The following is a 25,245-nucleotide window of genomic DNA, read 5'->3' on the forward strand; positions in this document are numbered from 1 at the left end:
CGGGGTGGATATTTTGGAGGAATGACTGACGAAACAAAATCTCTTGAGACTGTTGGTTGGGAAAAAGGAGAAAGAAGAGCTTTTACCTCTGTAGTCAATTTACTTGCTAATTCTAAACTCATCACTAAAGTGAATGTTGGCTAATTCACTTTTGTCCAAGAGCCTGAACAAGTTTAGGCTCCATGACTGTAGAAGTATTCATTCCCCAAGTATCTGACTTGTTCCTGTCGGAAGCCAGGCAACACTTCAGCCGGCCATTACCAGTTTGCCTGGTGGGATTACAAGCTCCCAAACGTTGTATGAGGAATTGTTCTCTATGAGGATGTTATGGCCAGATCCCAATTTTCAAACCCAACATCCACTCTAAACAGAACATCAACCACAGCCGACTTACATAACAAGTGAAAGTAGCCATAGAGACATGAAAGAGCGACTTCCGTCTCTTGATGCCAAACCAGAAAGAGAAAAGCAAGTTCAGAGAACACATCACGACTCATCAGAGTCCAAAAGGAAAAGCTTCATGTGCACACAGCAACCTGCGTAACCTCTTGGGGTCCTTTTAGCCTGCAACCATATTGGCTTTTGTGTGGATCTTCTGCGAGACAAAAGAACCCCATCATTTTCCTCCTTAACATCAGTTGTTACATGTTGCTTTTACCTTAGAGATGAAGCTTCTGCTCCGTGTTCCACAAGCTTCCCCCGCACCCGTACTGAGTGACTGCCTTTTCATTTCTCCTGAATGTAGGCCTTACTTTCTAACATTTCTACTTGCTGCAGCGCATGCCATAAACAAGACGATTCTTCCAAGGGAAGACCTGAAGGGAGAAAGTGGTGCTTTCTTAGACCAATACGAAGGGAAAAGGAGACGCAGTATCTGTATTTAAGCTCTGCTTCCAGAGACAGATTTTATTTTTCAGTTCCCATAGTTGAGTATAGAATGCATTGATACCAGTCCTTCCAAGCACTGCATCAAAATTTTATATGAGCCGAGGAATATATACATGTAGCAAAGCGAGCGTTTTCTTCTCCATTCGCCCTCTGACAGAAAGCCGGGAGGAATAGCCAGTCTCTTCCTCCAGCGTCTTACGAAGACGACTGTTCTCTCTTGGAAATGTGGCGTGGCCGGTGAAGATGGAATCCTAAAGGGATCAAAGGTACTTGTGCACAAGGAAGGATAAGTGTGAGGTTGGTGTGCCAGAGAAACAAATTGGGCCTGAAAAAAAAATTAGAACCTATTATTAGCTAATGTAATAAGCATTGCCATTAGGTGAGGGCCCTCTTACTGACAACTAGATTATCTGGCTATATTATTAGTTGCGGTTTAGGAGGCAGTTAGAAGTTATACTTTTACTACATTGCTAATTTCAAGGTTTCTCGATGTTTGTTTCCTGGGTAAAAGTTATCCTGGCTTATCCTCAGGCAGAAAAACAAGTTCTAACAGTCAATCCTTTAGGGCATACTCTATCCTATTTCTCTTAGATGCGTTCTCTTTTGTTATCCTGAGGTTCACTTTGGGATAGATGGGAAAGCATAACGCTGAAGTTATCAAGCAAGTAACAAAGCCTTCGAAACTACGGGGTGGCTGCCATTGACACTCCTTGGCTCCTGAACTCGGTGGCCTTGCAAACTCTGCTTCCCCTCGCAGTGGACCAGCCACGTAAACAGATTTTGCCATTTCATGAGCCGATGCAGCCTTGTTTCTTGTCAACTTCTCCAGGGCCTGGTTCCCAGCATCCTAGAACTGCGTTTCAGACCCGCCCGCTCCAAGAGTCAATTCTGCAACTGCAAAATGGTCTTAAAATAGGATTTTACTCTAGGGGGAAAATCCTCAACCAAATAGCCACAGCGCACTTTGAATGACTAATTGAAGCCATTACATTACAAAATAAGGGATACATCATTCTTTTCCTAACACTACCATATAGGAACAGTTTTAATTTTAAGAGTCAAGCACTTACATTAATCTGAGTCAAATAATAGGCCCCTGATTTAAAATCTCCTAACATTCTTTCACACTTCATAAAACTAAAAATAAAATTGTCTCAGCAAACACTGACCTATTCCGCCAGCCAAAGAACTGTATTTCAAGGAGAATTGGAACAAGAGGTCGCCCAACTGCCAAGTGCCAGCAATCTACTGTGCGGAGCCTTAATCGCTCTTAAATGCGAGGTGGGAGAGGAGAGCCTGTGGACTGTACAGGATAAGAGATTTATTCCCCTTCTTAAATCAAAAGCAGATTCCATGCTTCAGCTGTCCCCTAAGCCGCTCGCCCCGCCCCCACGGGGTTGTTTTTCCGTAATTTCGTATATATTTTCTTCGAAGATGACAGGTGAGGGAAGCTTCAAGTGCCCTATCTGGTCCACGAAGTAAACAGAGGGGTTAGGGTGGGCTTATTTATTTACAAGGCGTTCAGCCTCTCAGCTGTTTTTCCCCTCACTGGCAGTTGGAAGCTTGCCGTCCTCCAGAAAAGAGACAGATTTGGCAGGAATGTTCTTTGTGCCCGCCTCCCTTTTTACCGGGGAGAAAGGGGACAGATTTATAATTACAACCTTGAGTGGGGGTTGGGGAGAAAAAGTTTCAGCCGGCTCGACGATGCCTGTGTTTTCTTTCACGGTCAAGACCGTGCCACCAAGCGCTCTGGTGCCCCTCGGGAGCCCTCCGCCTGTCCCCTCCTTCTCCCTCTGCAGGCTGGCTCCGGCAGGCGGAGGCACGGTTACATTCCAGCACCTTCTCCACATACCCCCAAACTACTACGCGCTATTACTACGGCTGTCCTGGCTCTCCCGATGCCGCCTCCGCTTCCCCAGCCTCCCGGGTGCGGGGTGGGGGAGCCCGGCAGCGCCCCCGGCCCGGAGGACGGCGGAGAGAGCGATAACGGGCGCCCAACTCCTCCAGGGCTTGGGGCTCTCGGCGTCCTGCGCAGTTTCCCTGCTCCAGGCACGAGCACGGCCCGAGAGCCGGCGCCTTGCAGACACACACGGATCCACGCATACAGTAGAGCTGTCTCGATCCACATTCTTGCACACCGCCCCCTCCTTCCCCCGAGCTCCCGGAGTCGCTGAGCGGGGCGAGTGACAGGCGCGTCCCGCCAACCCGCGCCCGGCCGGGCAGGGAGGAGCGGCGCGCGGGGCCAACTGCGGCGCGTCTTCCGGCGCCCGTGGAGGCGGCGAGGGTGGGACGCGGGGCGGAGCCCGAGTTTAGGAAGAGGAGGGGATGGCTGTCATCAATGAAGTCATATTCATAATCTAGTCCTCTCTCCCTCTGTTTCTGTACTCTGGGTGACTCAGAGAGGGAAGAGATTCAGCCAGCACACTCCTCGCGAGCAAGGTAAATATAACTTACAACTCCTTTCTCCTCTTTCCCCTCCCTCCGGCCTCCGGGCTGCAGCCGCCGCACGAACCCCTCCGGCACCGCGCCGCCTTCGCCGGGGATTATTCATTATTATCCTAATTATTATTTATTGTGCATGCACGGAGACCAAAACAAACAGGCGGGCCAACCGCCACAACAACAACAAAAAAGCCCGCCTCCTCCCCGCGGGCCTCAGGTGGAATGCTCTAACGACAGCTCCCGGGCGGCCGCGGAAGAAACGGGAAAGTTTCAACCGAACCTTGCTGTTCTAATAATAACAGTAATAATTACTACTTCGGGGAGGCGAGGGGCGGGGGGGAATCCCCACAAACCACAGCCTTGACCCTAGGTAGGCAGTCAGCGATGCGCTGCCAACTCAAGGTTGCAACACACACACGCGCGCGCGCGCACACACACACACACACACACACACTCGGCCAGGTTGCAATCCCCCCCATCCCCTTAACGCTGGGGGAGGGGGACGGTGGAGGGAGGAAGGCTGGAGGACCCGGGAGGAGGATGGAAAGGCGACAGTTCACCCCAGCAGTCCTCCCCGGAAGAGTTGGAAGGGGAGCGGGAGAGGAGGGCGAGGAGCCCGGGCTGGCGGCGGGGCGCCAACGAACGCGGCTGCCGCCCGCTTCCCGGGGACTTGTTTGAAGGGCTCCCGTTGCCGAGACGCCAGCGGATCGCGGCGGGCGAAGCCGGAGCTGGCGCGCCTTAGAGGCGGCAGCCACCGCCGCGGGGCCGGTGCGTGCCGGATCGGAGGTGTCACCTCCACTTGGCGGGTTCTCTCGGGCGGGGATGAGGACGCTGACCGGTACGCAGGCCTTTAGGCAAAGGGGTTACCGGGGCGCTGCGCCCGGGGCTCTGCGGACGTCCCTGCCTCGGGTACCTGGTGGCCGCGCGGGCTCGGGTGTTGAAGTTCGGGGTGTCCGGCCCGGGCCGCACTGCCGGGAGGGCGGGAGGAGGCCCCAAAGAAAGAGGTCGGAGGTGCCCGCCGGGCTCAGTTACCCTGCCCTCCCCCTCCCGGGGTTTGTTTTCTTTTGCTTGGCGTCGTCCCCCAGCTTGAGCCGCGGGAACCTCGGGCGTGGGTCGCCCGCGATCGTCCGGGTGCTAGGGGCTCGCCGGGGCCCGGGAGAGCCGCCGTGGCTGCGGGCCGGGAGGCCATGATCTGGATAATCTTCTCTGCCTGACTGTCACAAACAGGACCCGCGCGCACCCGGGCAGCCTTGGTGGCGTTCGCCAGAGAAGGGGAAGGGCTGCGGGGGGGCGGGGGAAGGAGGGAGGAGGTGGCGAGGGCGGGAGGCGGGGAGACCGGGTGGGAGCCTCCTCCCAACGATGACACGCACCCCTTCCTTCTCGCTCCCTGCTTTCGAGTTTGCTTTATTCCCATCCCAACCTGATTTACCCTTTCCTCTGCTCTCCCCCTCCATCCGGCCGTCTTCCCTCCTCCCGTTTGCGTTGCAAAACAGGGCCATGCCATCTGCAAAGGTGTCGCGATGCACTTCCCCAAATAACCGGTCCGGCGTGCCAGTCCCTAGGCGCCCTCCGGCTGCGGGCGCACGCAGAGCCCGGTGCTCCGGGTGCCCCGCACCAGGCCTCGCAGCCTGGGCGCAGTTGCACCGCGCGGGGCGGGGCGCAGCAGTGCGCGCTCCGGGGGACCCCAGTGCCCTGGTCCCGGCACTCGGCGGGTTTCCGGTACACGCGGGGAGATCGCCGCCTGCCAGCGTCTTTGCGCTCGCCCCTGCCTCCGCCGCCTGGATTGCATTATTATTTTTATCTGGGTTGCAGCTTGCGGCGGATCCTGGTGAGCGCGGGGCAGGCCGGACTGCTGGGGGTGGGGGGTGGGGGTGGAGGGAAGTTGGACACGGATCAGGCAGGAAAAAAAAAAAAAAAGTTTGGCAGGGCGGCTAAGTAGGGAGGGGGGTGGGAGGGGGCGGCGAGCTCCCGCCGCTCGCGTCTCCGCGCCCTCGGGGCCGGCGCGAGCGTGTCTGCGCGTGAGTGTGAGTGTGTGTTGTGCGCGCCGGGGCCCGTGCGTCGCGAGCAGAGGCGCCGGCAGCCGCCGGGAGCCCCGGGAGGACCAGGCGAGGTTTGGTGGCGGGGGCCGGTGGGGGTGGCGTGTGCGTGTGGCTGTGAGTGTGAGTGTGCGCGCGCGAGCGGCAGAGAATCAGGAAGTCACAGCAGCGAAGCGCACACAGACATGTTTGATCGCCGTGACATGACGCGCGCGAGGGAGGAAGCGGCGGCGGCGGCGGGGGCCGGGCCGCGGGCTCGGGCGCGGGCCTAGGGCTCGGGTGGGGAGCCCCGCTCCGACAGCCGGTCGCGCCGCCGCCGCAGGCTCGCCGAGCCCCGCGCCTCTTTTTGTTCCGCGTCCCCCAGGTAAGGAGCCTGCGCCGGCGCCGCCCGCCGAGTGCGGAGCTTTCCAGCTCTTTCCCTGCCGGCCCCCTCCGGGCTCCCGGCTCGCCTTTCCTGCAAAGTCAGGCAGGCGGGGGAAGCGGGCTCCTCGCCCTCCGATCGATCGCGTGGAAAACTTTCCAGCGGGAAGCCCCGCGAGGGGGAAGAAGAAGGCCTCGCCGGCTGCTGTCGCTTGTCAGTTCTTTCTCCTCCGGGTCCGGAGAGTGGAGTCGCTGCTGTTGCACATTCAAACTTCGGGCCTAAACGTGCCTGCAACTCTCGCAGGATTTACTCTGGCAATAAAATAAATATGCCGAGTCGTCGCTTTGGTCCTGCCAGGCGTTTGGATTTTTTAAGAGAAGGAGCCGGGCTTGGGGAGTCGAGGGAAGTTGAGGGGGCTGTTGTGCAGAATCCATTCCTTCTCTAATGTCTGCGCCGGGTGTTATGTAATTTTAATAGCACATGGGTGCAAAGCCCACACTGGGCTTCTCCCCTCCTTTGTTTATATAACTTTTGGGAGAGTTTTGCAAGGTTTTGCCTTTTTTCCTTCCTCCCCAATCTGGTGGACGTTGGTGCTTTTGAAACCGCAAAGCGACGGGGGTTAATATTTTATGGAGAGGTGTCATCATTGTCTCCTGGTCATTAGATAGACTGCATTCCTAAGTACCTGAAATGTTAGAGCCTAGGGGAAGCGTTAAGGATACACGTTCATGTCCTGCATGGAGCGGTTATTTTTAACATCTGTGCTGTGCGTCATGAAGAGCAGAGTTAAATTTTAAACTCCCATTTCAAAGGACTTTTTTATTTACACCTGGTCGTGCCGTCCTCCTAGGAGCAGAATGCTTGTAGGAACAGAAAGCTTGTTGCTGGCGTGTGGAGTAGCAGAGAATGTCTGCCTCACCGCTAAGACTCAGAAGGCCCTGAGAGCTTGACTAAAATAAAAGCCATACCCAATAGCATGTGTGTGTATGGACACTTGGATGTGCACGGTCAGATATTTCGGTAATATTTTGCATCGATTTTTTGGGGGGGCCGCTGCCCCAGGCTTGTTTCCTCACACTAGACCTGGTAGACATCCAGCCTACTTCGAGCACACTGGTGAAGTGTTCAGAGGTGTGGCAGGTCTTTATCCAAGTTGGTGTATTGTTATGCAAATCCTGACACACTCCCTCTTTTAGGGATCTAATTGCGCTTTTATTCTCCTGGACTTTTTTTTTTTTTTAGAAGCTCCCTGACTCCAGTGTTTGCCACTGGGAAGAAGGGATTTGGAGATAACCTGTTAGGTACCAAAGATATTTATTGCAGTGGACTAAGGAAAAAATCCAAACCTGGGGACCAGGATCCATTTACCTGATTGGAGGCATTAAGCAGAGGTGCCTTGTGGGTAAAGAAGACTGTGAAAATAAATTAGGAGTTTGGGGTATCAGAACCCTTGAAGAATGGTCAGAAGGGAGGGAGTGTCTCCTTCAATGCAGCCTTTCTCTTCTGAGTGACAGCAGTGACATCCCAGCTCTGGGACGAGCTGCACTGTGGCGTCTTAAGAAAATATTCACCGCAAGAGTGTGTTCAAAGGAGCTTTAGATCTTTTCTTTTGTTCGGTTTTAAAGTGGGTTTTGAGCATTTCTTGTCAAGTTTCTTGAAAGGTGCTTTGACCAATACCTGAGGCTTGGAATTGACCAAAAAAAAAAAAAAAAAGTGTCCCTGCTTGTATTTTATTGCTAATGCTGGGATTATTTCTGACAGTGTAACTGGAAAGTAACACTTTGGCAAATAATTATTCAAAACTTTCTGTCTTTGATTAAGATTAGACATTCACAGGCCAGTGTAAAAGCCTATCCCATTCTCTCTAGGAGACCATCGGGATGCCCCTTATATTACTGTAATATTTTGACATCTCATTTTAAAGACTTTTTATTTATTAGAGCAAGATCAGAAAAGAGAAAACTTTCATAAGCTATACAAGTGGTGGCGTCCTCCAGTGTTTTCCTGGCGTTTTTCTTTTTCTCTTTTTTTCTTTCCCCCTTTAGAAGTCTTCCTTCGTAAACAAGGTCTTTGTTTGTCAAACTGCCCTAGGTCAGCAGCTTTCTGATACTCCAGAGAAATAATAAATCATGATTGGTGACATCTTGACACGCTGCCGCGAGAACTGAATTATCACAAATATAATGCCGGGCAGGGTTTGCCAGCGCTGGCCTTGTGAGCGAGTGTGGATAGGACCTGATTTCAACCAGCCCAAGTTTTGATTCCCACTGTTTGGGGTCAAGCTGATTTTCAGGGGAGCCACGGACAGTTTGTTGCTTAACATGAATGGACTTGAGGAACTCCCTATAAATGAGTCACTTTTCTCTTCTGCAGTGTTTCTGGTGAACAGATGAGAAAATTTCCCTAATGGGAAAGCCATATTTGGGAGCTACTTCGGATTTTTCTCTCGTCACTTTCTTGTGGGAAAGAGTGGTCTACCGAATCACTCCTTGTCCTTAAATGTGTTCTGTAGATCGTTTCAGACCTACAGAGGATGCTGACTTCTCTGTCATCTTGGGAAGAGTTTGCATGGGGGGACTGTAATCTCTAGCCATTTGAAAAAGTCTCGGGTCATTCCGTAAGTAGTTGGGAGCAGAAAATAGGGATAGCAGTAAAACTGTTTGGTAGAGTACTTAGGAAGGCCTGAGGTGTTTATTTTTTCTGCATAGGAAGTCATGATTTACCAGAGAATACAGAAGTCTAAAACTCAGTGCTGCCGCAATCATTATGAAAGACAGCATATGTATTTTGAGGTTATTTATCAGCAAGTTAAATGGGATCTTGCAACTTGGGTTTACAAAACTTTACACCTCATTGCTATTTATTATGACTTTTTTTTTTTTCTCATGTGAATGTAGTACTTTTCTCTGGAAGTATTCAAGATACGTTAGAGACGGTCAGTATTACAGGTTCTAAAGATGCAGTCAAAGATGCTTGAATAATCATACCTCAGCAAAACATATCGTAGAGCTGATGAAATTCAGAAACCACCTAGCTGGGTCTTTACGAAGTTGGATAGAGGCATCTTTTGATTTTAATTATGAGTGAATAACTTACTAATTTACTCATTTGGAATGATGGTTTAGATACGGAATACAGGATTTTGGCTGAAATATTGACGTAAGTGGTGCCCTTCTGGGCGTCTGGATTTATAACACATTATTATGTAACTGAAGCTGTGAATTGTGATGCTTTCTTCGTTATGTAAGACTTTCAGAACATTCACACAGTTATAATCAGGCTATATGCCTGTATCATGTAAAAGCTTTAAAAATCACAGCTTTCTCTAGTATTTTCAGGGACGTAAGCATCAACCCAAGCATCGGTCTTACACCAAGACATTATCTACAGCGTTGCGAGCATTGATGTTTTAGAAACTTTTTAGGAGCTGATCTCCTCCAAATATGGGCTGACCCTTTCGTGAATTGTCCAGCGGAACCCCTAGGAGTTGAAATAAGTATGAAGTTTAAAAACCGTTAAATATAATTCTTATTCCCCCTCCCCCCCCTTTTTTAAAAAGCTGAATTCAGGATCTGGAAATTTAAATTACTTAAAAATAGAAAACTCATATCCGAACAAAAAATATCGGGATGTATTGTTTTGTAGGTTAATAGTAACCGCAGGGAAATTGTCTGTTGGTTTGTGTTTGTGTTTTCCTTATTGAGGATGATTACGTATTTCTTCACCCACTTGATGTTGCGTATTCCAATTGTTACGGTCCCACTGGAAGATAAGTCACTGAACTTGCAAGTTCAGGAGGGAAGCCCTCTCCCCTCTTCCCCGCACTGCTTTTGGAGCGGGCGCGTGTTGCCCTTCGTAGGGTCTGCAGCGACCCGGGCCATTGCCGCTGTGTCGTATTCATACATGCGCTAAAATGCTATTAAGCAAAGCCCATATCTCCGTGAAAAGTACACAATCTACAACTGAGATATAAATCTACAATTAAATCTGCAGTTGTGTCTTAAAGAGTATATCTGAGCATATGATGAACCGCGCAGGCCTCATGATGCAGGGAGAGGTCAGGGGGAGCTGTCGCAGGCCCGTGGGATAGCCTTGTGGGCAGGGGTGGGGCACATGGGGGTACTGATCATCAGAAGAAAATCCAGAGATTACAGGGACCAGTCTGAAGAATCCGTGAGAAGACATTTGACCTGATGGCTCAGGGAGAAGGTTCGTGTTGGGGAGAATTTGCGGAAGACAGTGTTGGATGTGGTAGAAAGATTTGATATCCGGACTGTCGCGTGAATATTTTATCCGGTGCTTACTGGAGGCTTGTCTCAGAAGTTTTGAACGAGGGAATTCATGAGCAAAAATAGTTTAGATGGCCCTGTGGATTCGAGGCCGGGGTGGGTGTCGAAACCATTGAAAGGGTGTCCCGGTAATGTACATTTTTACAGCAGAGCTCAGAAGATGTCTTCAAATGTGATATTTTACTTGATTCATGTCAGAATCATGGTTGTAGCCGACGACTGTTTTGCCTAGTTTGTAGATGAAGAACTCGAAACTTGAAGAGCTCCAATGAGCTATGGTGGTGATTTCTTTTAAAGGGCATGTTAGCAGTAAATGGCCATTATCCATTTTAATTGCAGTGAACTTGAAGGGTTCCTGCTTGAATTTTTGTGGCTGCTGTGAAAGCCCAGACAAGTGGGGCATATCAAAACCCGTCCGTCCTGTCCCTGAGATTCGTTCAGCAAAGAAGGGTCAAGCTTTACTGCGAAGTCATAGCTCACCTTCTCGGCCAGAGGAATTTTTGAAATAGGCATTTCAGACTCATATGTTTAGGTTTAATGTGTAAATGCAGTTATCTTAGCGGACAGAGGTGGTTACCATCATTTCTTACCAGCAACCCAAACGAGGCTGCCTTGCAGAGGGACCTCACAGAACCGAGGAAGGAGGGTTGTACATGTAAATGGACACAGGACAGTACATGTCGGGGGGCGTGCTCTGAAGCAAGCTTTTGTCGGTTTGGTTGGCGTGGTTTGGTTTTGGCCAGTTGCCTAGCAGTTTGGGTTCAACTAAATGTTGGAAGTGATGGCAGTCGGTGATAACCTTTATAACTACCAAAGGTCATGAGTCCTGTGTTAGAAGGATGCTCTGCCCTAGTGTTGTTTTGCTGAGGGACTTTTTCTGGTATTTTGGGTTTGCTCATAGGCACCGTCCTCTGAAGCCTTTTTCCTCGGGGGAAAGGTCGGCTCTCCTCGTGGAGGAGGTCCTGGGATTGTGACACAGGTAGGCCACCGTCTTGAAGGGTGATGGTGTTAAGTGCCAGGTCCCTGAGTATCCCCAGGGGAGGGCAGGGCAGGAATTAGCTGTTGCAAAGTTTGTGTTCTCTTTTGTCCCACACAGCGCTTCCCCTGAGCCTTGGCCAGGTCTGACTCCGGGCAAGGACAGTCCCAGGCCGGGTTATTTAAAGGGAGGGCAGCCCCTAATGCTGTTTGTTTCCTTGACTGTTTGACAGAAAAGTTCACAGAAGCTGGACCGAGTACCGTTTTTGAATCCACCCCCTTTTTATTTTTATTGTTTTGATTTTATTTATTTATTTGAGACAGAGAGAAAGGGCACAAGGAGGTTGGGGGTACAGACAGAGAAGGAGAAACAGGCTTCCCAGTGAGCAGGAAGCCTGATGTGGGACTTGATCCCTGGTGGGATCCTGACCTGAGCCGAGGGCAGGTGCTTAACAGACTGAGCCACCCAGGCCCCCAAATCCTACCTCTGTTTAAAACCTACTTGACTTTGAATGAGAAACTGACAGGAAGCACTAGGAGGAAAATGTTTTCTCGGCTTTTCTAGAGTTTGGGGTCCAATGACATGTCACGTTGAACTTCACCGGTTTTTCCCGATGGCACAAATCACAGTGGGTACTGTTTCAAGTTGCACGGCCCAGACGGAGGAGGGGGAGGCCTTTTGGGGATGTTTCACTGTCTATCCAGGCAACCTTGGTCTCTGAAAAAGAAACTTCTGGTGGATTTATTTCCTTTATCTTCACTGCTGTTCTTGCCCACGCCCCACTCCCCCATTAAGAATAGCAGTGCTTCTGTTCCCGTTGGAGAGATGTTGCTACTTCTTGTAGGAGAATTATCAATTCCTTTATAGAGAGCTGCACAGAAAGCGAGAAGCGCTTCAGGTCAGAAGACGTTCTGAATCCGCAAACAGACATAAAAAGACCTTTATCTTAACCATCTCCTGAGCCTTTGCACTTCTCCCGCAACAGCCAGAGAACTTTAAAAGGACGGAGCTGTTCCGGGGATGCGAGGGGGGCCTCGTTTTTATTGCGAATGTGCCACCTTTGACCCGGACCCCAGTCTTTGTGTAAGTCCGGCAGCGAGGAAGACATGCAGGAAAGCCGGGATCTGCCCCTGCTTCCTCGCATGAGTTATCGAAGAGTTGCTGTCGAGTCGGGGTGTCCTGTCTCCCCACAAAACCCTTTCTGTGCCTAGAAAACGAAAGTGTCTGGGAGACATACATCTATTTATTTGGTTGATTGGTTGGTTTATGTTTTTTCCTCGGAGGCCTAGCTGAAAGGCCACCTTCTCCAGGAAGCCTGCCGGTATTCCCTCTGCCTCCCTCCACCCTGCAGGGTGCAGGCAGTCTCTCCTGTCCGTCCTTAGCTCTTTGCCTTCTCGTCTTGCAGGAGCTTCCATCTGGGCCCCTGCTATTTATGGAAAAGTCCCTTTCCCTATCAGACTGGCGGAGCCTCGGGGTAAGCCCTCGGGGCCTTTTGGTGCCTCCTACCTGCCTTGTGGGCAGTGGAGATTCAGGACAGCTGGGAATGGACAAGCAGAATGGACCCTCTGGACGTCTGATTAGACTTCAGCGACCTTCACGCATGCCCTTGCGTCCACCTCCTACGCTCTCCTGGGCTTCTGGTCACTTCTCTGTCCCTTCATAGGTTGATCTGGTATCACAGCCAGATCCTCAGCCTGGCAGGATCTCCCTCCCATTAGTGCCGTCTGGGGACTCCTCTGCCCTTCTCTTTGCGTTCCTGGTTCCTGCACGTATGGGGCTCCCGCCTGCCCCAGGGGTGCAGGGGCTCAGCACGGGGCTGGGGCAGGAGATGCAGAGTTCGCTGACAGATGTGACTCTGAGCCAGCTGCGTGGTCCCTTTCTCACTTCCTGCCCTCACCTTTTACAGGGGGATGTGACAGCAGGTGACCTCAACTCAGGTTGCTCCAATGACTGTGACGCCCCTGGGGGCATGTTTAAATATGACAGCAAGGGCGGGGCCAGTAGTATTTCGGCTGATCACAGTAGGACAGGAAAAGGTGTATGTTTGGTCGCTGTCGTCATGGTCAGGCTGGCGACCCTCCATGTTCCAGGAAGTTGAACTCCTATTTCATATGCTGATGGGTGTGCTGGGGCTTGTTCAGCTCAGGAGAGAAGGAAGGAGGGAGGGCATCTGGGGAAGTTGCAGCTGTGGAAAGCTCCAACGACTTTTATTTTTAAAAACACACACTCCCCAGTTGTAAAGGCAGGATCCGGACGCAGAAAAAGACAGGGTGTACTGCTGAAAATGTCTTGGCCAGGAACACGGCGGCCAGCCCTTGGGAAGTGCATTAGGGGAGGACGGGGACTCACAGTGCAGTGCATGGTTGTGGTGGGGGGGGGGGATTGCTGTGCTTTATGCTCTTGCCCTCCCCACCCCAGACACATTGCCTTCCTTCTGTCAGCCACGTAACTGTGGGACAGGCTGCGCTCATCTGTGACAGTGTGTGACTCTCCCCATTGTACCTCCCAACCCAAAGGAAACTCAGATTTTGAGTGTTACCTTGTGCAGAGACTTGGGCTCCTCCCCCGTCCTGGTGATCTGAGCTGTCCGCTCCCAGTCCCTGCTGTGTCCACCCCTGTCACTGCCTGTCTGCATGCTGTCATTCCTGCTTTGAAGGAAGAAGGAAAGGGTCTGATTCCTAGGGACACTCGGGTGGTCGGTGAAGGAGAAGCTGAGTTGGCCAACACTGGACTTGACACCTGAACCACAGCAACTTAGCGGTGCCCCGCGCCCCTGCTCGAGAGCTGAGCTGCTCTGTAATTCACAGCGGCCGAGTTGCTCTCCGCAGGGGGAAAGGCTGGTTGTGTCCTCACACCCGCGATGAAGCTCCCAGCAGAAATAAAGAGCGAGGGCCAAGAGGCCAGGGCTGTGACCTCCTCCTTGAGAGTCATCCCTCGTCAGTCTACCTGGGTGCTGGTGGCGGGGCGTGAACCCCAGGACAGCCCAGATTCTGCCCCGCGAACGCCACCGTATGCAGGACTGGAGCCCGTCCTCGAGATGCTTGGAGTCCTGGGTGCGCAGATGGGGGAAGCCTTGAGATGCTCAAGCCCAGAAGAACCAAGAAGACTCTATAGATGAAAAGCACCGGTGCCCCGGACCCCAGGGTGGGTGGTGGTCCCGGGACGGGAAGACCAGACAGAACCCGCGTCTCTGGACGCGATGAGAGCAGCCTGAGTGTCCCATTCCCGATTTGGAGGATCCTCCAGATTCCTGCCTGCAGGAGCCGGGGCAAGGCTCCTCCTCAGTTACACTTCCAGGCCTCTCTGAGCGCCTTTCTTCGCAGACCTGCGCGGTCGGCCCAGGCACCGGACGCTTCTCTGCTAAGGAGTTTCCTCCACAACACATTGCTGTGTCCACAGTCCCTGGAGGCATCCAGTACTTTTCCATTCCCCCCTCTCGTCTCTTTTCCCCTTTAAGAACCTTCTTAGGAGTTGCCTTTAACACAAAAACGAGGAGCATTCGTATGGGACAGTATACAAGTAATCGCAGCATTCGGCTAGACTCTCCCAAGGAAGCGGCCCCATAGGCACGAGGCAGGATTAAGGGACAATGTACGTTAAAACAGAAAATGTGGCCAGTGGCGACTGCCCGGCTCAGTATTGGCATCTTCATTGTTCAGACCGCTGGTGGGTTACCGGAATAGCTATTGAAGCCCATTTCAAGGTAAACCATAACAGGAAGTAAGCAATTTCCTTTTATTCACTGAAAAATAAAGGGGTGTATTAGTTTGCTCATATACATGAAAGAACATTATAACTTGTAGTACCTCCGAGTTGACGTCAGCTCCCTAAATTTAGGACGCCGACTGAACGAGCCTGTGTATGAGGGGGTGGCATGCAAAAAAAAAAAAAAAAAAAGTAAAAAAAGTTACTTCTGCCTGCTTTGTTAATCACAAAGAATAAATAATAACATTTGGCTCTCTAGTGAATTCAAGGCTATAATTCACCCTTGAAGCTTCCCTGTTGTTTTAGAAACCACTTCAGCTGGGTTCTGAGTCCCATCTTGTATCAGCAAAACACTGTGTTATAATCCCTCCAACGTAGCCTTTCATTGCTTCCCATTTTAGCTCGAATTCATTCATCAGAATGGCCTAAATTCTTGCCTCCCCTTCCTAGATTTCTTTATGTGAACATAGCTCCGGCACGGATTACTCTCTAATTTTTTATTTATCAAATAACGGATACTATTCATAGTTTGCCCTTGTTATTCGTGGGCCTCCATTCAGCTCTTTTTTGAGCCCTTCCCGCACTACAGGCGGGCTGCAGGGGACACACAGGAGTAAAGGAGAGCAAGACCCCTGCCCTCGAGGCTCTCACTTTCCAGAGACTCAGCAAGAGAGGCGAGCCGGTGGCTACGCAAGAAACTAATGTGGGGTTTTGCGTTTCCCCGGCCCTGAGCGGCTGGGCCCCTGCGGTCCATTCCCAGCCCTGCCACTAAGTAGTGGGTAAACAAATCACCGATGGGGTCTCTTTCTGTGTTTTGTGAGGTTGACAGCAGAAGAGTTTTTTGTGTGGACAGTGTGCATGGCCCCAGGTAGCATCAGGTCCCGTGTCACGCTGACCACTAGCACTCTGCAGTTATCATCGATGGGGCCTCTGGGAAACAGCGTATTTGCTCGTCTTGGCTCCTGTCCAAGAGGCAGGCATGCCCACTATGAGGCGGTTCCTCAGGGGAGGGGATGTCAAGAAGTCTCGGAGCGTGGGTGATGGAATCTGACTTTCCCGAAGTCGGAGAACTGGGATTTTCTCACCTTGTCCGTGCTGGGTGCGATCCGGTAGTCACAGATGACTTCTCTTGGAGATCTTGGGCCACAGAGAAGCCAAGGTTGAATCCCTGGTCTCAGTTCTCCAATTGGTCTTCGATTCATGAGCCGGCAGGAGGGCCACACTTGAAACCGTTCCTTCTGGGGCGCCTGGCTAGCTTTTGCCTTCAGTCCAGGTCATCATCTCAGGGTCCTGGGATCATCAAGCCCCCTACTGGGAATCCCTGCTCAACAGGGAGTCTGCTTCTCCCTCTGCTGCTCCCCCTCCTTGTGCTCTCCCTCCCTCTGTCAAACAAATAAATCTTTAAAAAAAGAAATCAATGAACTGTTTCTTCTGATTACTTGTAGTACAGCAGAGACGGTGGGGACGATGATGATGCATGGGGGGCAGGGGAGACCCGGAGGTCACACACCACTTAACACTGCGTTTCGGTCTCAGCCATTCGCTGTTCTCTGTGGGTATTTGAACCCCTGTCCCACAGCCTCTGCTTTTCCCACAATGGCTAATTCTCTTTCCTTCTCTGTTTCTGAAATTGTACTTCTTTCCCCGCCTTTAACTGTCTAGAATTCTCTGTGAAGTTTCCGGCGCTCATTCGCTTAGGAAAATGTGTCTTGGTTGGATACTTTTTCAGGGGTTTTATGTTTTAATGGCTTTGGGGGGTTAATGACTTGTAAGGTGCCCAAGCCAGTAAGTAATGGAGAGCATCTGTTGACTCTGGTAATAAATTTCCAACTTGTTTAGAATTCTGCTTATGTGTTAAATTTGAGTTTCTCCAGTGGGTCTTTTTTTGTATCTTGGATGATTTATATCTTTCTGGGGAATCATTTAGAGTGGGTTTTTTTTTTCCTTTTAAACAAGTGGTCTTCATAAAGACTAGGGCAGATGGATCTCTATCGCGCTCCCTCAAACATCTGGATGCGACAGGGCAGTCCTGTTTGATGTTTGTTACAGAAATGGCACCGTGAAAGACTCACACTGTTTCGTTCTGATCCTAACATCATGTTGAAGACATTCCTTTCTCTTTTCTTCCTTCGGACTCAGGATCCCTCTACCGACTGGCCAAGACCGGAGAGGTAGATGTCCACACCCACAGACCCTGGCGCGATGCCCCACCCAGGGCCTTCGCCGGGGCCCGGACCCTCACCTGGACCCATTCTTGGACCTAGTCCAGGACCCGGACCGTCCCCGGGTTCTGTGCACAGTATGATGGGGCCGAGCCCTGGACCTCCCAGTGTCTCACACCCTATGCCGGCCATGGGGTCCGCTGACTTCCCGCAGGAAGGCACGCACCAGATGCATAAGGTAAGAGTTTATTTTCTTGTTCGCCCTTGTCTTCTGAGGCATGGATGGCTAATATCCCTAATAACACCCACTCTTTTTTTCCCCTACTCTTGTTAATAAGAGAATCAAGCAATGTCTTTGTCTTCTTATCTTGTATATTATTAAAAACATACGTTCTGAGGCTCTGTTATTGTTACAGACGTTGTAAAGGGAGATCAAATCTTGGCTTTTTGAACAATGCTAGATAGGATTTGTAGTTCTGACAATTAGATTCTGTGATTTGTGGGTTGTGGGCTGTGGGTCTGGTGAGTACGTATATTTGCGCATAAATCTTGATTTTTCTCCGGCTGTATATGTAAAATCACATATCATCCACGAATGGATGTATTGAAATTTATTCTTCCCTAAGAATGTTGATACTTACTTTAAAAAAAATAGATCCCACAGAGTGGAAAGTAAACGAGTCATTTTCTAAGGCTTCTTTTTTTGTTAAGGCTTTATTGAAATGAAGTAGTTTCCAGGGACTCCCTAAAATGCACTTTGCTATCTCCCCCGTCAAGTGGCTTTATTCTGATTTTGGAAGAGGGCTGGGATTCTGCACAGTGCAGGTCCATCTGCCTGTTTCTGGACTGAGGTTGTAATACTCTCCTATTGATGAGGCTTGGGTTGTGGCTGTAGGAGGGATCCCTTCAGTATAACTAGGTGTTAGGCCTTTCACAGGAGATGCAAAGAAGAGAGAGCTGCCTCTTGAGAAAGCCAACCAGATCCTGTGACTGTTTGCTCTGAAAGTGAGTAAGTGGCCAGTGAAACTCAGTGAGGCCACACTACAGTGACCCGAGGGGCGTGTGTGATGAGACAAGTAGAGGTTTTCCATCCCTTTTGGATGACGTCACAGATAGATGGGGCGGTCAGGCTGCCTCTTGGTATTAGGGAGACAGACCATGGAAGATCCTGGTTTAAAACAGAAGGATTACATCAAAAAAGAGCAAGTCTTTCCTCTAGTCGTGTAGGACTGGAGGTCAGTTTTAAATTAAAGTAGGGCGTCAGCGCCCAGAAGGGAAGACCCTTTTTCTTACCCTTGTCTTGTCTTGTCTTTCCCTTTCCTTTCTTTTCCTTTTCCTTTTTCCTTTGCTCTTCTTCCTTTTTTTTTTTTTTTTTTTTTTTAACAAATCTGGTTATTCAATGATTTTCAAATCAGGAAAATAATATGTACTCATTTTGAAAAGTAAAACCGTACTGAGATAAAGAAACGGTTAATCCTGGCTTCACCCCAGGTAACGGCTTTGTGCTTGCTTTTTACACCTCACGCTCCTCCCTGCTCAGTGAAAGGTCCTGGATAAATCCAGGTGTGCGCATCATACAGGTCTGATTTTTTGGATTTGTTTTCCTTTCGCCATAATGCCACCATGTCATCACTGTTAATTACTCTGGAACCTCCTCTTCTCCTTTAACAACACACACTGGACACCCTGCTTTGTCGTCCCACGTTCTTGCTCTGCTTTCGAGTCTGTTTTGTTTTGTTTTGTTTTTTTAACACATTTTTAGCTTGTCCGGTATGTAAAGAAAGCAAGCTGCTTGTTTTCCAAATCATACTCTTGAGGGGACGTATTGAACATCTTGACATACTGAAGTCATTACATTGTCTTGCGTTCCTATTAAATTAATTTGGGAGCGATTATAGGCCTGATCTGTCACCCGTGGGCCTTAGTCCAAGTGGTTTGAATAATTTCAGGGGGGTTCGAGGCTGTCTCACCTCCCAAATGAAAGATAAAACGTGAAGGAAAGATTTAGCTGACCTTTAGTATTATTTAGGCATTTGGAAGGTGGAAAGGTATGACTGAGTGTTGGGGCACGGATGGATTTTTGCACTGGGTCATTTCTATGGGCGATCATCTCTTCTGATCCCTTCTACTTTGTGATCTAGTGCCTTTCTCGTATTTTCTCATTATCCCCCACGATACTCTTTTTTTGTTTCACTTTACTCTTGTTTTACAGAGTTTGCATTTTTCCCTCCTGTTTCTTCCTTCCTCCCAACCCCCCAGATGGTTCCCTGCGTGGGGATGCGGTTAAGAGCCTCGAGTTCACACCTGCTGACCAGATGCCTCCCCTTTCTGAGTCCTTTTCCAGGGCAGTTCTGTGCCTTGTCTTTCTCCTCCTTCTCCCTCTGAGATGCAGCTTTTTGCTTTTCAACGTCGCTGGAAATAAACAAGTGGCCTAAATACATCTGCTTGTGTTGCTTTGATTTCCTCCCTATTATTACTATTTAACAGACTCAGAGACATTCTTTATACCAAATTCTTCCCATTTTTCTTCCGAACATCCTCTTTATGGTAAATTTCTCCTCTTTTCAAGTGCATGCTTTTGACTCTGCAGAAATTAACTTTCCTTTCTGTAAAACTGCAAACACTCATACTTTCTTGCTTGAAGTCATTTGGTTTCTATAAACTCCTGGAACTATTTCTTTCAGGCAGTTCTGAAAATTGCTCTTCCAGTTCGGGGAGGAATAGAGTTTTCCTCCCCCCCACCTCCCCACACACATGTTCTGTTGCCCAATTCTGGATTGGATTAATGTCAGCTCGATGGCTCTTTATCGTGTGCCTGTTAGGCATGAGGCCTCACATCCTGGTCCTGGTTGGAGTCCCTGTGATCTTGACTTTTTCTTTTTTCTTCCCAAACTCTGCCTTGAAAACGTTTGCAAGTTGACTTCTGTCTGTGGCGCAGGTTCGTCCGTCATACCTTCCTCCTCCCGCAGCGCCCTGCCCCGCTCTTCCTCTTTTCCCCACTGCCTGGAACTTTCTGGTTTTGACTTTGAAACTTTCCGTATAGTTCTTTCCTCTCTGATGAAAAAAAATACGACCAAAAAAAAAAAAAAAAAACAAACAAAAAACCATCATTGCAGACATTTCAAATAGCCTTCCTTCGGACTTCGGCCTGCCTTCAACCACAAAAGGTTTCAGGACTTACTTGAAAGGGTAGGGAAGAGCGACTTGCATCTGTGAGCAGGACGTCATTTTTATTTGTAGGCGTTTGACATCATACACACACAAAAATCCAACTGTTTAGGGCGCCTGGGTGGCTCCGAGGGTTGGGCCGCTGCCTTCCGCTCAGGTACTGACTTCAGGGGTCCTGGGATCTAGCCTCGGGCTCTCTGCTCCACAGGGAGCCTGCTTTCCTCCTTCTTTCTGCCTGCCTCTCTGCCTACTTGAGATCTCTCTCTCTGTCAAATAAATAAATAAAATCTTAAAAAAAACAAAAACCCAACTGTTTAAAGCCTTAACTTTCGACTTATGGATAGTTTTGCTGACCCTCTTGGTGTAGTCTAATTTTTTTTTCATCCCCACCTATGAAGTATGGGTAATATATGAAAATACAGGTCGTATAGGTATAAAAGTACGTGTCTGTTGTATGAGCAATGGACGATTATGCCACGGTTTTGAAGACTTTAAAAGTGAGGGATCTTAAAGGCCCAGATGGAAATCTTGTACCTTCTGGAGACACCTAACTGATGTCCTTTCAATGTTCCAGCCCACCGATGGTCTGCACGACAAAGGGATTTTAGAAGATATGCACTGTGGCTCCTTGAAGGGTTCTGGTATGCGGCCGCCTCACCCGGGAATGGGTCCTCCCCAGAGTCCGATGGATCAACACAGCCAAGGTTTGTGTCCGCCGCACACCTGCTGTTGGCTCCACACTGTCTGTCTTCTGTCTACCGGTTACTTTACTTGTGACTTCCAAAGAACGTGTCTAAGGAAGGCTGAACCCTGCAGGGTGCTTCTCCCCGCAGCCATGCCAACACGACTATGATTTTCGTATGGGCGGTGTTATTTCCAAGATCCTTGTAAATTCTACTAGCCCCCCGCTGTGTCCAGGCAATCTGCAAAGTGGCTTTGTGCACCCGAGGCGGATTCTTTATTACGATCTTTGAAGGTAAATGAGGTCAGCCCCGTTTTCTAGATGGGAAAGCTGAATCTCTGAGAATTTGCTGTTTTCCTAAGTGAGTAAGTGACAGGGCCAGAAGGAGAAACCAGGTCTGCCTCTAGATGACAGCAGAGATGTGAAGGTAAGATGAGCCACCTGTGTCCCTTGAATTGCATGCTCAGACATGGTAAGGTGGCTTTTTCTGGCTGTGGAATTACCTGTCATTGCTGGTGGGTGGCTGTGTTTGTCTCCTAGGACGGCTGTAACCAATTCCCACAAACGGGGGTGGGGGGGGCGGGGGGGGGTGAGAAGGGCAGGCAATGAAACAACAGAAATTGATTCCCAGTTCTGGAGGTTGGAAGCCTGAAATCAAGGTATCAGCAGACCCTGCTCTCTCTGAAGGCTTTCAGGAAAAACCTTTTGTTTTGCCTCTTCCTAGCTTCTGGTGGTTGAGAGCAACCCTTGGCACCCCTTGGCTTGTAGATCTCTCATTCCAATCCTTCTTGGTCTCCATGTGACCTTTGGAGTGTCTGTGCCTATGGCCAGATTCCCCTCTTCTCGTAAGGACACCAGTCATCGGTTTAGGGTCCCCCCCCAATCCAGTATGGTCTCATCTTAACTTGATGACATCTGCAAGGATCCTGTATCCAAATCAGGTTACCTGCACAGGTCTTAGAGGTTAGGGCCCTGGCCTATCCCTGTAGAGGACATAATTCAACCCACAGTAATGGCCAATCCATATATGGCATATTTCTCTTCTCCTTGGCACTTTCCTCCCTCACTGTTGAAGGCACAGTGACTTTGAGTGTGACCTGTTTGCAGAATCACTGGACGGTCATTTCAACATGCAAGGGCCTGCCTTAACCAAGGACAAGTTAACCCTAACATGCTGATCTTCACATTCAAAGTTTGTGGTTTATGTGTTGTCATAGGTAGTCCTTTGTCGTTTAACATATGTGGGGTTTTTTCTCTATTCCTGATCGACCATCCTTCCACCTGAGGGGAGATTTTTTGACTGAGGATTTTGAGAAAGGTATTCAGAATTAAATGTGCGCGTGCGTGCGTGTGCGCGTGCGTGCGTGTGTGCGCGCACACGTAAATCATGGAAGCATAGGAGTATATCTTCATTCGTAGTCAAGCAGGTTTTGAAAATCCCAGCCTCTGATTGAAATTTTGATGGCAAACAGGTACGAGTATCTCAGATGACGCCTCAAATTTTGACCACGGCAGCCAGACTGCCTGATTCCTTTGGATTTTTTGCAGTATAGGAAGAAAATACTTGACCCATTCAGGGCTAAGAATCACTCGCAGGATTAACAGTTAAATTCTAAGGAGCCAGGTGTGTTCCCAGGCTAATGAAGATCTGTTTTATACTCCCGGAGAGGTGTAGATGAATGACGTTCCACGATGGTCAAAGCCAACTGCCTGCACTGTCTGCTCCCGGCTTTGCAGTGCCTCTAGGAGTAGGGCCTGAGGGAAACCTCCAACACAAAACACTTTAAATGCACGAATTTTCGGTGAGCACTTTCATGTATCTTAAAATTTCCCTCACTGCTTGTTTCCTTTTATTCTTCTTGGGATCTCCAACACTTGGTACATCATCCAGGACTTAACTGGATAGATACCTTGTTCATTTTGCTCAGTTAGGTAGAGAAGTGAGCTGATGCATTCACCAGTCAACCATTTTAAATAGATACTAATTTTTATATAATTTCAGCAAGTCGTAATTACCTGGAAATGTAGGGGTCTGCATTAAATGGAATCCGAATTAGCATGTAATATATTTCTGCCAACCAGTAAAGTGCATTGCAGGCTGGGGAATGAGTTATTTAAAAGCATATTTTTGCATAAAGTAGTATTGGTATAATAGGTCTTATTCTATGTAATGATCTAAAAAGAAAATAGACCCTGTAATAGCATGTATCTTTAAAGACCCCATTCTAAAAAAAAAAAAAAAAAGAAACAACCTTTATAAACACACGTATGGAGAGGTGTGGTATTGATTGGAAAACTGCTAGCTTAAACTACCTAGCAACGTATTAGGTTATTTTGCGGTATTGGTTGAGAAACAAAACCATTTCCTTCAATAAATGTTGAATCGTGTACCTTATGGTCCCAAATGATAACATTGTTTATTTTTAGTCCATTGGACAGGAAAAGCCTTCAAAGGCAAGAATATAATATTCAGTGCATGTGTGTTGTGTGTGTGAGAGAGAGAAGAGAAAATTCATATAAAATTGGCACTTATATGTTCAAGATTATTAAAAGGAAAGACATGACCGCTTCTCTTGAAGCAAGGTGAAACCAGGGAGATAATGGCCCTCAGACTTGGAACGGAAAACTGCCACATTTTTTGGGACCACTTTTGAATGTGCAAATCAAACCGGAGTTCAAAAAGAGCAGATTCGGTATCGACACTGGCGTCCCACAGACAAATATCTATTCTCTCTCAGGAGATTGCGTCGCCCCGTTTCCTTAACTAAAGATAATTACTAAAATATGTTATGTTGTCTCATCATTTAGATTCTGGTTTTTCCTGAAGTTTTTTGGAATGCTAGTCATGTAGGGGGAAAAAAAATCTCTTCAGCTTAAACAGTCACATTTTTAATGTCATACTGAGATAGAATGATTCTGTTAACATCCCCTGTATTTCTTAGGAAAAAAAATTTTTTTTTCCCATCCCCAGTTTCTTGTCACATTTGAGGTGAAATTTTGTTGCATGGATTAATTCCAGAAAATGATTTTTATTCCACTCTCAGTGTCTTCCTCAGTGAATGTGAGGTAAACCTAATCGCTGTGCCGGGTACAACTGTCTCACGTTTCTAGATTCATTTTCCCATACTTCATAGTTTGACAGAGCAGTTCAGTCCACAGTTGAGTTTCGACTGCATTGTGTGATGTTTTGGTCCATTGTGTTGGCCGTCCTGTGACGCATCTTGGGGAAGCCACAGTTGATGACCTTGGAAATAGGAGAGACCGGAAGGCAGGAGACATAGGACCCATTTCAATGCCTGATGGTACCCATTCCACTATGCAAATCCCAGTAGGAAGATTTTTGGTTGCAGGTTTCTCCCCCTGTGGTAGACAGAGGGTTGGTCAAAAGGTGTCAGGATGGTGCTTTCAACAATGAGCAAACTATATGCCTGCAGGCACCAGCATTACAATTAAAGGGCGAACATAAGCCTCCTGGAGGAGGAAGAATGTTAATGACAAAGTTCTGTGCGTGTTGGGGATCCTCTCAAACGTTTTCTGTCATAAGTGACAGCATACCGGGCTTTAAACTTCTGCTGGTCATGCAGGCTGCTCTGGGGCACTTTCTTGGCTGTCTCAGATGGTTGACTAGAACCCTAATGGCTGAGTGGTTTTGCACTCCGTTATGAGGTGGGGATTTGGGGAATGAGACTTAGTACATCTTCTAGTTCTCCTCAGGGCGGCGTTGCTTTGGATGGGTCTCCGAGGCTCACCGGCTTGTCGGACAGAACCTACCCTCATCTTAGACCATCTAAATACATTTATTTCCCTTTCCAAACTGGGATTCGAGATAAAATTATGGCCTTTCTCTTCTCTAGTCTTTTCAGTGGTGACGCTGAGTCCCCACTCAGCGTCGGTCTGATGTTCTTGGGCCTCCGTGATCCCACGTGGATGCGGGAGCTTTCTGCTCAAGCCCGACATAGTTCCAACACACAGCAGATGTCTAATAAACACCTGTGTGATGACCTTTATGATAATTGTGACTTCGAGTACATTTATTAAAGGGCAAAGACCTTGAATCTGATATTTTATATTGTGTCTTAGGACACCCGTGACTCGATTAATTAGCACTCAGTTTGAATTCGGGGCAACTTTTAGGATTGCAGGAGGCTACTTCGTTCCCTCCTCACCTTGGCTCTCACGCCAGCAATGCTCAGTCATAGGTTTTTCTAGGAATTCGTTGGCCAGGATCTATAGTTCATCTCCTGAAATGAGTTCCTTGAAATACTTCAGGCTTTTTTTTTTTTTAACCTTTCTTCTCTGAGAAATGTATTCTTAAATTTCCCACGTAGATCTCTTAAAGCCCAAACAGACTACTCTCGTGTTTATGGGATATTGTAAATGGTTCCTAGAAGATTTTTGAGACTTTCAAGTCTCTAACTTGTTTGTGTAAAACCAAATTAATATTAGAGCCTGGAAAGACTATATATACATTGGAGTCAGACGGACTTCGGTTTGTATCTTGAAGCTGCCAAGACCTAATTATGTGACACTCTGAGT

General features: G+C 48.7%; 1 protein-coding gene and 1 long non-coding RNA gene across 10 annotated transcripts in view; one reads left to right on the forward strand and one right to left on the reverse strand.

Moving 5' to 3' along the window:
* Positions 1 to 900: 900 nt before the first annotated feature.
* Positions 901 to 4,569, reverse strand: LOC123953567. Its single transcript, XR_006820886.1, has 3 exons — positions 4,244 to 4,569; positions 2,058 to 2,191; positions 901 to 1,213 (listed from the first exon to the last, which is right to left on the reverse strand). It is a non-coding gene; the product is annotated as an uncharacterized LOC123953567 (long non-coding RNA).
* SMARCA2 (SWI/SNF related, matrix associated, actin dependent regulator of chromatin, subfamily a, member 2) overlaps positions 3,192 to 25,245 on the forward strand; it is a 179,600-nt gene continuing 157,546 nt past the window's right edge. The window contains exons 1-4 of one of the 9 annotated variants that reach the window (XM_046023945.1): positions 5,459 to 5,730; positions 10,918 to 10,995; positions 16,837 to 17,097; positions 20,602 to 20,731. In XM_046023945.1, the coding sequence (XP_045879901.1) occupies positions 16,873 to 17,097; positions 20,602 to 20,731 (355 nt within the window). In that variant the 5' untranslated portion in view covers positions 5,459 to 5,730; positions 10,918 to 10,995; positions 16,837 to 16,872. The other 8 variants (XM_046023940.1, XM_046023944.1, XM_046023941.1 and 5 more) reach the window with 8 other exon arrangements.

Source organism: Meles meles, chromosome 11 (assembly GCF_922984935.1).
Source record: "Meles meles chromosome 11, mMelMel3.1 paternal haplotype, whole genome shotgun sequence".
Taxonomy (NCBI): domain Eukaryota; kingdom Metazoa; phylum Chordata; class Mammalia; order Carnivora; family Mustelidae; genus Meles; species Meles meles.